Source organism: Nerophis lumbriciformis, linkage group LG17 (assembly GCF_033978685.3).
Source record: "Nerophis lumbriciformis linkage group LG17, RoL_Nlum_v2.1, whole genome shotgun sequence".
Classification (NCBI taxonomy): Eukaryota; Metazoa; Chordata; class Actinopteri; order Syngnathiformes; family Syngnathidae; genus Nerophis; species Nerophis lumbriciformis.
In genome coordinates, this window is record NC_084564.2 from 22,338,927 (window position 1) to 22,351,880 (window position 12,954).

Consider the following 12,954-nt stretch of genomic DNA (forward strand, 5'->3'; position numbering starts at 1 on the left):
CCTCCACTGGCTGCCTGTCAAATACAGAATCACCTTTAAAATACTCCTCACCACCTACAAGGCACTCCATAACCTGGCACCACCCTACCTCTCTGACTTCCTCCAGCCACACGTCCCGTCCCGTTCCCTCAGGTCTAGTGATGCCGGCCTCCTTGAGGTCCCCAAGACCAGGCGCCGAACCTGGGGCGACAGGGCCTTCTCCGTGGCTGCCCCCTCTCTCTGGAACGCTCTCCCCAGGCACATCAGAGATGCCCCCTCCCTCCCTACCTTCAAAGCCACCCTAAAAACTCACCTCTTCACATTAGCCTTTCCAAACTGACCCTGCCCTAGGTGTCTCTTATTTATTTATTTATTTTTATTTTTATTTATTTTTTTCTAATAAAGTTGTTTTTATCGTCCGTCCCCCCCCCCACACACACATGTAAAGCGACTTTGGGTATTTAGAAAAGCGCTATATAAATCCCAGGTATTATTATTATTATTATTATTATCTGTAAAAGAAAAACTTAAGACATGTTCCCATCACTCTGTTCTGCCAGGTACTGGAGGACAACGACTACGGCCGTGCGGTAGACTGGTGGGGCCTGGGCGTGGTTATGTACGAGATGATGTGCGGCCGCTTGCCCTTCTACAACCAGGACCACGAGCGACTCTTTGAGCTCATCCTTATGGAGGAGATCCGCTTCCCTAAGAACCTGGCTCCCGAAGCCAAGGCGCTGCTGGCTGGCCTGCTCAAAAAGGATCCCAAACAGAGGTTTGTCCCTTGACCCTTGAACTCCGGTAAAATCATTAAGAGAAATTGCCGACTGCAGTTTCGGAAAAGTGTTTTAAAATCAGTGACAGACTAATCCTTAGGATTCCTGATAAATGAGCACAGTGTACCCTCAGCGATCATACCATTTCTCATACAATACATTAGAAATAGAAATAATCTGTAAACTGTGTCCATCCTAAATCATGTATTAACTCTACAGGTAGTGTTTTCAGAAACATGTGAACCTTCTTCATGGTTATGTTGTTAACCACTATGTTAAAGGGGAATTGCACTTTTTTTTACATTTTGCCTATCGTTCACAATCATTATGACATGACGACAGATGGAGTGATTTTGAATTTTGAATACATTCGATCATAAGTCCCCTTACAATAGAGCCTGTGGGAGCCATTCAATTTTTCCTATAGAGCCCCTAAAAACATCCAAACACCTCCATTAGGGTTTTTATATACATGATGTAAGTATATATTTAATGTAATAGTAAGGAGCACATTTATAATAATGTTTAATATTTACATAGTTTGATCATTTCAAGCATAGGCGGCGCATTAATTTCCCCTTTAAAGACAAAATTGACAGCACATGTAGTCATTCTGGACAAATGGACATTATTGAGACACCGCTGGAGTCTGACTACTATGTGAGTTATCTTTTTTGGTGCATTCTTTGGTATAAGTCAGCCAGTCCCTCTTTTGGAGGAAGTAGACCTTCCAACATGTACACTTTTTTCATACTCTGCACTGCATTTTGACATTTGAGTTTGCCTGCACGCTTCACTGCCATACGGGTGCGCATTTTTGTTTTGTTTTGCATTTTGCCCGCTTCAATTTCAAGTTCAGACTCTAAAGCATGGATTATGCTCCTGTGTCGAGGCACCAGCGTACACTATGCCGGCTTGCTCCTACTCCACTTGCAAAAAAACCTCATGCTACAGCAACGCTAATCGTAAAGGCTACCATTGGTCTGCCTTTTTACATTATTTCCTATAGACTCATTCACAAATGCCTTCTCTGATTTCTGGTCAACATTTGCAATGTACTGTAAGAGAGAGTGTGGAAACACATTAATTACTTGCAGCTCTGAGTTGACGTCAGGTGGAGTGCTCATTAAAATTCTTCACGGTCGGCAAGTTTGAATAAGTAAGACTTCAATAACCCAAATAAAAAGGAAAACATTTGGCCAAAATTTCATCCCTTGGTGCACTGTGTTCTGTGTAAAGTAAAGCATGTTTTGACAGAGTTTGAGCCAAATTTGACGGCAGTGGCTACAATGGGTAATTATCTATAAAAAAAAACATTTGACAATGTGTCAATTTTGTAATATGAACATTATTTTCACTTGGTGTGTACCACACAGATACTGGCTGAAGATGCAGCAGTCCAACTTGAACACCTTTGCCGCACTGCAGCTCATTAATAGAACTTAATTTGTTTTCCCAGACCGTCTCTCTCATCTCGCCCTCAGCTATGTACGCAGTAAACCACATCATTTAAGCTGTGTTCCTCTTTGATTTGTTTTGTTAGCGCGGGGTAATGGCTGTAAACAAGCCCTTCATTGATTGTTGTTTTTGGGTGTTTTTAGGTAACTGAACTAGTGTCAGGGTTTTCACAGGGAGGTCTGCCTGCAGGCTCACAAATGTGCAAAGAAATTAGTAATGAATGTGTCTCAAATGGCCATAACAAAGGAACAACCTCATTTGAAGTGTTGTGTTTACACAGGCTGTGAGATCTGTGGCTGCTGGTGACTTGTTTTTGTGTGTGTGTGTGTGCGTGCGTGTGCATGTGTGTGCGTGCGCTGTCATTCTAGGCTCGGAGGCGGACCCGATGATGCCAAAGAAGTAATGACACACAAGTTTTTCACCTCCATCAACTGGCAGGATGTCTTGGAGAAGAAGGTAACGCATTAGCGCTAAAGAAGGGCTCAACTCGACTTTTGAAGCGACATGTTCTGAATGTAACACACTTTTCTCCTCCTGCTGCACAGCTTGTACCACCTTTCAAACCCCAGGTAACCTCAGAGACGGACACGAGATACTTTGATGATGAGTTCACAGCACAAACCATAACAATTACCCCTCCAGACAAGTGTAAGTACAAACACATTGTATATATTTAACCCTTAAAAGTTACTTGGAGCATTTTGTGCCCTTTACTTCTTTCTTTTAAATGTTCAACTATTTTAATTGTGGCTGTGTTAACTAAATGCAGGTTACACATATCAGGAATTGTTTCTTAAATTTGCATTAAAACCTCTAAAGGCTTAGTGGCCACATGCGTGGACAGCACCTTTTAGCTCTTATTTCCAAAACTGTGTACACTACTGAATTGGGGTCTTATGGCCCTTATGTGGACACTTATAATGCCATCTGGTGGTGTCAGAAGAGTATAACATACAATGGAATTTGGAAAAAAAGTGTAAAAATAAGAATTAGCATGTCACTAAGCATGAAGTACACGTTTGTGGACTTATGGACTAGTACGTCATATCACAAGATGATTCTTAGTTTTTATTCTAATTAGGGTTCAATAAGCCCAAATAGCAAAGAGAAATATAAAAAAAGCATGTAAACAAACAGCTTGGGCCTTAAGAGGTTAGAAAAACTAAATGCCCAAAAAATTACACTTTTGTTCTTTGTGAGAAAACTATCCTGTTAAAAAACATAAAAAATGCATTTTTATAGCAGATTTATAGTGATGTAACGGTATTGTAGATAGCGCGGTAGGCAGCGTACACCTTAGACAAGTCGCCACCTTATAAACTGTCATCCAGAAAAGATATTTGAAGCCAGCGAAGCTAAACATCACTTTGTGAGGCTACATTAATAAACTTTTTTTTTTTAATTGAAGTATTTATTTCAAACCTGCACAGTACAACAACACACTTTTTTTTTTTTTTTTTACATTTTGGCAGAGACATTTATGCAAGGCTTGAAAAGGGGTTGGATGAAGCAGATGCTTATAATATCCCAACCCCTCTCACTCATTCCACATTTAACATACCGGTAAACAATATAATACAAGAACAATACTATACAAACAAAAACAAGAAAAGCTCCTGTAGACTAACAATACAATAGTACCACTGTTACTATGAGACAAGACGAGACAAAACACACACACACAGGCCCAAACACTCTCTGACCATACACCTCTCTCCCATCGCTCTGTGCTGAGGGCATCATTCTCTTTCCTCCTCGTACTTCTTCAGTACTTCTTTTTTAAACAGTCTTTTAAATTGAATCATGTTAGAACATGTTTTTAACTCGTCCCCTAAGTTGTTCCACAGAGTGACTCCACGCACTGAAATGCACATTGATTTTAAAGTTGTTCTAAATTTAGGCAAATATAATTTGTTTCCTCTTAGACTGTAACTATGGTGAGCATCTCTATCCTGGAATAGGTTCTGTATATTGGATGGTAGAGAGTTTTGGGATGCCCTAAACATAATTTGAGCAGTTTTAAAATTGATCACATCATGCAGTTTAAGTTGCTTTAACTCCATAAATAGTGTATTTGAATTATGTCTGTAGTGAACATTAGACACAATCCTAATGGCCTTTTTCTGTAGAGTGACTAAAGGCTGTAAATGGGATTTATAACAATTTCCCCAGACTTCAACACAATAGTTTATATATGACATAATAAATGAATGATACAATAACAGCAGAGCATTGGTGTTCAATAAATTACATGATCTCCTCATCATTCCAACACATTTAGCAACTTTTGTCCTCAGGTAACTTATATGAGGCTTCCATGATATATTTTCATCTATTACCACTCCTAAGAATGAATTTTGTTGAACATATTCTATTGGTGTATCATCAATAACAATCCTGATGGGTATATTACTTTTGCGATTGCTAAAGAGCATGATTTTGGTCTTCTTTAAATTCAGAGACAATTTGTTGGTATTAAACCAAGTTTTTAACTTGATCATCTCCTCAGTTACAGAGGCCAGAAGTTGCTTCATGTCGTCACCTGCACATGTAATGGTTGTATCGTCAGCAAAAAGGATGAATTTCAGCAGTGTTGATACTTTACATATTTCATAGATATACATTACAAATAGTGTGGGTCCCAGTATCGACCCCTGGGGGACTCCACAGGTTATGTTCATGAGTGTAGATTGATGTTGGTCGATCTGAACAATCTTCTGTCTCTCATTCAAGTAGCTCTTCAGCCATTTCCCTGCCACTCCTTTTATGCCATAGTTTTCCAGTTTATTTACAAAATCTGGTGGTCAATGGTATCGAAAGCCTTTTGCAGGTCAATAAAAATTCCTATAACAAATTTGTTTTTCTCGATACCATTAGTAATGTTTTCTATTAAATCACTTAAAGCTAATGAAGTCGACCTATTTTGACGGAACCCATATTGACAATCAGATAATACTTTGTGCTTTTCAATGAAGCCACGGAGTATATTATCAAATAATTTTTCCAATATTTTTGACAACTGTGGCAGAAGGGAGACGGGCCGGTAATTTGTGAAGTGGTGTTTGTCTCCAGATTTGAAGATGGGGATGACTTTTGAGAGTTTCATTTGTGAAGGAAATTGTCCAAGTTGAAAAGATAAATTGCAGATGTTTGATGATTTCTTCCGCTACGTTCCGGACCGTCCTCATGTCCAGGTCATAAATGTCACGTGATGTTTTGTTCTTGCTTTTCTGAATAACCTCCAGTACTTCCTTTTCAACAGTCGGAGTAAGGAACATCGAATAAGGATTTTTTTCAATAAGTTCCATGGGCTGTTCATCATTAATTGGGATTTTTTTTGCCAGCCCAGGCCCAATATTAACAAAAAACATAATGAAGCCATCAGCAATCATCTTCTTGTCACTTATGATGTGGTCGTTCTCAACAAAAAACTTAATAAAAATTACATTGGTAGTTAACTTTTCTAAAATAAAAACATATCCACTGTAGAAGACACTACTTCTTATTAAAGTGAAAGTTGAAAGACACCAAAGTTATACTGGATGTTACATTGTCACTTTTAAAACATCAACTATAAGGTTTTGTTTTTGTTTTATATTTGAAACAGTTGATGTTCCTGCACAATTATTTGCACTTAAAAAACATGTTTGTAATGAAAAATATGATAGAACATTTGAGCATTATCTTTGTGTATAATTATTGTAAGTGTGTTTATCCTAAACATTCCTGCCTCTTCGTTTTACACACTATGGCACCTTTTTTTTTGGACATATACCACAATAATATCGTACCGTGCTGCCTTAATACCATGATATTACCTTACTGTGAGATTTTGATACCGTTACATCCCTACAGATTTGTTTAGCATAAACTAATGCAACCATCATGTTAGGATTTCAATTTGTCTGCTGCTCTTCAATTTGAGATTTTGACATTTGTCCACCAGGTGGTGCTACTTTTTCCCCATTCAAAGCATGCAGCAACTCATGCTGCCTTAAGTAAAATACAAGTGTGTCCAAAGATGTTGTATAGTGGTGTACAATAATTTTAAATTAGTGCTGTCAATTGATAATTTTTAAAATCAAATGATCATTTTTTTTTAATTGGATAATCATGATTCAGTAAATTACTTGATAACAATTTAAATGACTCCAACATTTTGTCACAAATGCTATTTTCTTGTCAGAATGTCATACAAGAACATTTTTTTAATGTTTTACTTGAATGTCCATCATTTATTTGCTCAAACCGGGTAACAGTGATTTGAAGTCTTGTCAGGGTTTAGTTTGAAGGAACATTGCCAGCAAACACACAGTCGGAGTGTGCTCACTTATCTGTGCGTATGCATTCACCTGATCACGTACTATATTACAAACCACGCTGACTTTCAGGTAACTATCCACGATTAAGTTAAAGGAGCTTGTGCGCTCAAAAATAACTGTGATTGATCTGCAACTATACATGATTAATGCAATATTTGTTTGTGATTAACCACACGAGTTATCTCACTATTTTGACAGGCCTAATATGAATATATTAAGGGGTGCATGCATAGTTATTTTGTGTGAGTTTTTGATAAAATACAGAGAAGTGTAGGCATGTTACCCTTTAAAAGGTTGACATCCACTAAATTGGGCCAAAAGTAAAGATTGGAATTTGTTTGGCGCTGTGTCAGAAGTTTGAGGAGAGTTGCAATGTTGAAGGAGGACATTTTTTTGTAAATATAAAAATTGTGACGTATAAAATAGTAATAAATAATTGTAAATGCAATGAAATGGCAAAATATTTAGTGTCAGTCTACCTTTGGCTCATAATTATCATTAACAGTATTACCATTCTCAACAGCAGAAAATGTTATTCTTCCTGCGTTCCAAAAAGAAAATACTTACATAGTAGAGGTAGTTTTATTAAACTGGCATATTTGATGTCGAAATAAATATTAACGTAATGTAATCTAATAAAAAATGTTGTTGCCAATCACTAACCCATGTCTCCTTTTAAATGTATTTTATAGACTGTCAAAAATAACGAGTTAACTCGTGAATAATCATAAAATAGATATCTCATTAATCATATATGGTTGCAGATTGATCATGCAAATAACTTCAAGCGCAAATAACCCCATTCATTGTGGACATATAAAACATGACAAATTGTGGGGGTGCACTATCCACTTTGGCTGCCAGACGGTAATAGTGTTGAATATCTTAAAATGTGTTTTGTGGCAATTACAACTTTGACCACAGCTTGAGTTGCTATGTAGTGTCACTTCCATTTTCAGCAGACTGCATTGCAAAATTATTAACCCCCCACCTTCCTTTCACGCGAGATCCACCCAGTAATGGGGCCATATAAATCCCTTCCCTACTGTACCTTAACCATCAACGCATGCATTAAGGGCAAAAATTAGTTGGCTGAAACTGTTAGTAAGTTTTAAGCAAATTAGTAAAATATTTACAATAACAATAAAACAATAAAATAGCATTTTTGTTCAAATATCGGGTATTTTTTAAGTTAATTTGAATCATGCAAGCAAATGATAACCTGTGATTAATCATGATGTACAGTTGTGCTCATAAATTTACATACCCTGGGAGAATTTATGATTTCTTGGCCATTCTTCAAAGAATATGAATGATAGCACAACAACCTTTCTTCCACTCATGCATAATGGTTGTGTGAAGCTATTTATTAGCAAACAACTGTGTTTACTCTTTTTAAATCAAAATGACAAAAGAAAGTACCTAAATGACCTTGATCAAAAGTTTACATACCCCAGTGACTTTGATCTGATAACATGCACAAAAGTTGACACAAACAGGTTTGAATGGCTAATCAAGGTTCCAATCCTCACCTGTGACACGTTTGTTTGTAATTAATGTGTGTGTATAAAAGGTCAGTGAGTTTCTGAGCTTCTGACAGACCATTGCATCTTTCATCCAGTGCTGCACAGATGTTTCTGGATTCTGAGTCATGGGGAAGGCAAAATAATTGTTAAAGGATATGCGAGAAAAGGTAATTGAACTGCATAAAACAGGAAAGGGGTATAAAAAGATATCCAAGGAATTGAGAATGCCAATCAGCAGTGTTCAAACGCTGATTAAGAAGAGGAAAATAAGGGAATCAGGTAGACCAGCAAAGATTTCAGCCACAACTGCCAGGAAAATTGTTTGAGGTGCAAAGAAAAATCCACAAATAACTTCAGCTGAAATACAGGACTCTCTGAAAAATTGTGGTGTGGCTGTTTCAAGATGCACAATAAGGAGGCACTTAAAGAAAAATGGGCTTCATGGTTAAGTCACCAGAAGAAAGCCATTTCTGCGCAAATGTCACAAAGTATCCCGTTTACATTACGCCAAACAGCACAGAGACAAGCCTCAAAACTTCTGGAACAAAGTAATTTAGAGTGATTGCTTTCTTCTGGCGACTCGACCATGCAGCCCATTTTTCTTCAAGTGCCTCCTTATTGTGCATCTTGAAACAGCCACACCACAATTTTTCAGAGAGTCCTGTATTTCAGCTGAAGTTATTTGTGGATTTTTCTTTGCATCTCGAACAATTTTCCTGGCAGTTGTGGCTGAAATCTTTGCTGGTCTACCTGAATCCCTCATTTTCCACTTTTTAATCAGCGTTTGAACACTGCTGATTGGCATTCTCAATTCCTTGGATATCTTTTTATACCCCTTTCCTGTTTTATGCAGTTCAATTACCTTTTCTCGCAGATCCTTTGACAATTATTTTGCCTTCCCCATGACTCAGAATCCAGAAACATCTGTGCAGCACTGGATGAAAGATGCAATGGTCTGTCAGAAGCCCAGAAACTCACTGACCTTTTATACACACACATTAATTACAAACAAACGTGTCACATGTGAGGATTGGAACCTTGATTAGCCATTCAAACTTGTTTGTGTCAACTTCTGTGCATGTTATAAGATCAAAGTCACTGGGGTATGTAAACTTTTGATCAGGGTCATTTGGGTACTTTCTTTTTGTTATTTTGATTTAAAAAGAGTAAACACTGTTGTTTGCCAATAAATAGCTTCACACAACCATTAAGCATGAGTGGAAGAAAGGTTTTTGTGTTATCATTCATATTCTCTGAGGAATGGCCAAGAAATCATAAATTGTCTAAATTTATGAGCACAACTGTAATCCAAATTCAAATGTGTGGTTAATCTGACTTTAAAAATATAATTTGACAGTATTTAATACAATTGTTCTGTTTTGTTTTTGTAATTTAAAGAATGAGTTATGTGAACGCACCAGCATTTAACAGGCTAAAATCCCTCAAATTTTTATTTCATATTTGAAACGTGTATTTCACGCAAAATTTGTCAAAAATATATATATATTTAGTGTATATAAACTGGCAGACTATATTTAAGTTGATGTTGTTGGGCACAAAAGAGTGAGGATATTTAAAGTTTTAGTTTTGCAGCATTTTGATTTCTGAACTTATATTTTGCATAATGTGTTTTTGTTTTTCTTTTTTTCCAGATGACAGTTTAGACGTAGACGACTCGGATCAGCGTACGCACTTCCCACAGTTCTCCTACTCGGCCAGCATACGGGAATAGCGGCTCGGACTTTTGACCAAGCAGGCAGGCTACCGCACGACCCCAATCTCACGTACGCACTTGCACTGCTGAGGACAAAACGAATGACCCACACAAAAAACTGGCACAAGACACATTTTCATCCAGTCTTTCACATACACACACACACACACACACTAGCAAACGAGACCAGCAAGCAGAAAATCATTGTTCACAATGAACACGCAGGCTTGTGAGCGCCGGACCTCAGCAGGTTTTTGCGTGGACAGACGGGCAGCTTCTTGTCCGTACGTACATCCTATCAGGGGGGGCAGCCTTAGGCGTCCCTGTAGGACCTCAGCTGCACTACACTGGGCACCACGTCAGAGCCTTGACTCTTTGAAACCAGGTTATGCCAGCAAGTACCACCTCGTAGACACACACTCGCGTAGTCGACTGCATCTTAGCATACACAACTTGTTGATACAGTTTTTTAAAGAGAGAAAAAAAAGTATAATCACAATTAGAAGAATGGAAGAGATATTGGGGATAATTGACCAATCTAGCTTCATCGATTGTTACGGTTTTAAATATAAAGCCATATTTCTGCATTTTTTTGTGGGTTTTTTTTTGTGTTTTTTTTGTTTTTTTTAAATAAGTGCTCTTTCTGGAACTTGCTGTTACAAATCAAATGCGTGTGTGGTGAGGTTGCCATTTCTGCGTATGCACTGCGTGTGTGTTCACGTCTGAATGAATGTGTGAGAGGACCCTACGAACAATTTTGTTTTGCAACCATCCATTTCGTGTCTGTTTTTCATCGACAAATTTTAATTTAACGCACACACACAAAAAACAGTGAATGCTGGAAGACGGGCAAAAGCGAGGACACTACACAAGCAATGGCCTTCTAAAGGGAACAAGCCTGTTATTTATGGAAAAAAAAGCAGCGAGCAACTCTTTGGCTTATCTTGCATGGCTTTTTAACTTGCATTGCTTTAAAAAAAAGAAGTGAGACGCAGCAGGGAAAGACGCTTAGACTCATTGTGGCTGTGTTCTGCAAACAAGCACAGTGATGAGAAAGAGCAGCTTATATTTTAGTCTTTAATGCTGGAGTACATGCTGGCAAAAAATTTGCTAAAGGACAAATCATTTGTTTTTCATTCTTTTTTTTCTTCCCCGTCTCCTCTCTCCTTCCTATTGTGGTCCATATGTAATGTTTAAGTATACGTTCTATAAAATACCTATTAAAATGTTTTAAACTGCTTTCTTTTTTATTTTCATTTAAAGCAGGGGTTTTCAAAGTGTGAGGCGGGAAGGCGAGAAGACTTAAAGGCAGGAGAGAAAAAAAACCCTGTTAAGCTAACTTGAGTTTAAAGTGGAAATTATTCGACTTTTAGTGACTAGTTTTTACAGCAAGCGAGTAAACAATCTGGGGTGAGCAAAAAAAAGTCCACAAATGTATTTTCAGAAGGATGGGTGTCCAAAGTGCGGCTAAGGGGTTATTTTTGGCCCACAGCTCGTTTTTTATATGCACATTCTGAAAATGTAATTAATTATTAATGAGATATATTATTACACTATTTTTCTATAAAGTGACACATAAAATGTTTTTAAATAGTTTAGCATATATTGACTTACATTGGATTGCTTTTAGCATCTTCCATGTACAAAATGTATCAATCCCCCCACACATGCATTAATTTTTCGGTATACGACCCTTTCTGGAAAAACTGCCACACTTTGAAAAACCCTGATTTAATTAGGGGTTGCCTTGCTCATCGTTACGCTTTACCTATATATTTTGTGGCGATTCTTCAGATTATCCCCCACGTAATCATCACTCGACATCCTCATGAACTGTCTCTTTAATTTAACGCCGTTTTTGTGTGAGTGGCAGCATGCGTGTATTGAGTGAAAGAGACAAAAAAAGAAAAATCAGCAGCAATCAAATCGAATGGCTTTGACTCTCCAGTTGACACCTGCAGCACCTCGTTTCACTGACATCAGAACCACTGCACTGATGGACTCCACTGTGGATTTGCCTTCTACCACAACCGTAAGGGGGAGCTGCTGAACTTTTTTTTTTTAAAGAATATATAAATAGATATTATTTTTTTGTAGTTGTGAAGCCATACAATGAACTTTGCTGCTGACCACGCTTTTCAGCAATGCTTCACGGCTGAACATGCAAGTATCCTGTAGGGCATACGCTGGCACAACAAGTGCCTTGTCACTATTGTGTAAATACCAAAAAAGTAATAAAAAAAAACATCTTAGTGGCGAATGCAGCATATGTAGAGTGGGAGACCTGTTTTTTTTTCTTTTGCAGCTTTATGTTGCTTATGTATTTGAATGTGATCATCAGTCACGAATGTCACCTGACGCTGGTCTAATGATTCTTTCCCCCCTTTTTTGGTTTGCTTGTTGAAGTTCGTTATAGCTCAGAGAGCAATTAAAATTTAAAAAAATGAGCAATCTTTTTAGGGCATGACATTGTCCCATTGGACAGGATCAGCCCAATCCCCCTTTGCAAGACTTTACAATGTGCAACCTGCTACACAGTATGGTAGCTTATGACATTTGCAATGATGATGTGCCAGTAAACATTTTACTGAACAAACCTCTGTCTGTGTGTTTACATTTTACACCATATACTTATGTATTTTTTGAGTCTAAAAATGTTCCTATTGTTGCGTATTAACCCATATTTTTTCCCATAGAAAAAAAAGGCGAAAAAAACAGCTTTTTGTCTTACAGTTAAGGGTCTAAACATGCCCACAAACAGGTGGTGCCAAAAGACTTATCTCTAAAATGAGTCAAAGCTTCTCTTCCTGTCATACACATGCACACACCAGTGACTTGGAGAGACCCAGCAGCGAAAAAAGGGTATAAAGGGTCTTGTACCGCAAAAAGTTATCCTTTTAAATTGTTATGTCAGTTATTTTATGGCTTTTGGTAAAATATGGTTTATATATGTATATGTACATATATATGTATACATACTGTATACACAGATATGTATTATGTATATATTTATATATATAATATGTATATTCAAATTTCACTGTCAAATAAAGGGGTTGTCCTAGATTATGTGCGTCAAACTCGTTTTCATTGATGGCCGTGTTGCAATTATGGCTGCGATCAGAGGGCCACATTAAATAATAATGTGGCGGAAGATGTTAAATAACATTGAAGAGATG

The 12,954-nt window shown here is 37.6% G+C and overlaps 1 protein-coding gene across 2 annotated transcripts in view; it reads left to right on the top strand.

Annotated features, from left to right (window-relative positions):
- The window catches only part of akt2 (v-akt murine thymoma viral oncogene homolog 2), a 50,411-nt gene extending 38,040 nt beyond the window's left edge, over nucleotides 1–12,371 (top strand). For both annotated transcript variants that reach the window (XM_061972751.2, XM_061972750.2), the window contains exons 11-14: nucleotides 540–754; nucleotides 2,582–2,669; nucleotides 2,759–2,861; nucleotides 9,714–12,371. In XM_061972751.2, coding sequence (XP_061828735.1) covers nucleotides 540–754; nucleotides 2,582–2,669; nucleotides 2,759–2,861; nucleotides 9,714–9,793 — 486 coding nt within the window. In that variant the 3' untranslated portion in view covers nucleotides 9,794–12,371. The remainder of the gene's footprint in view (nucleotides 1–539; nucleotides 755–2,581; nucleotides 2,670–2,758; nucleotides 2,862–9,713) is intronic.
- The last annotated feature ends 583 nt before the right edge of the window (nucleotides 12,372–12,954 follow it).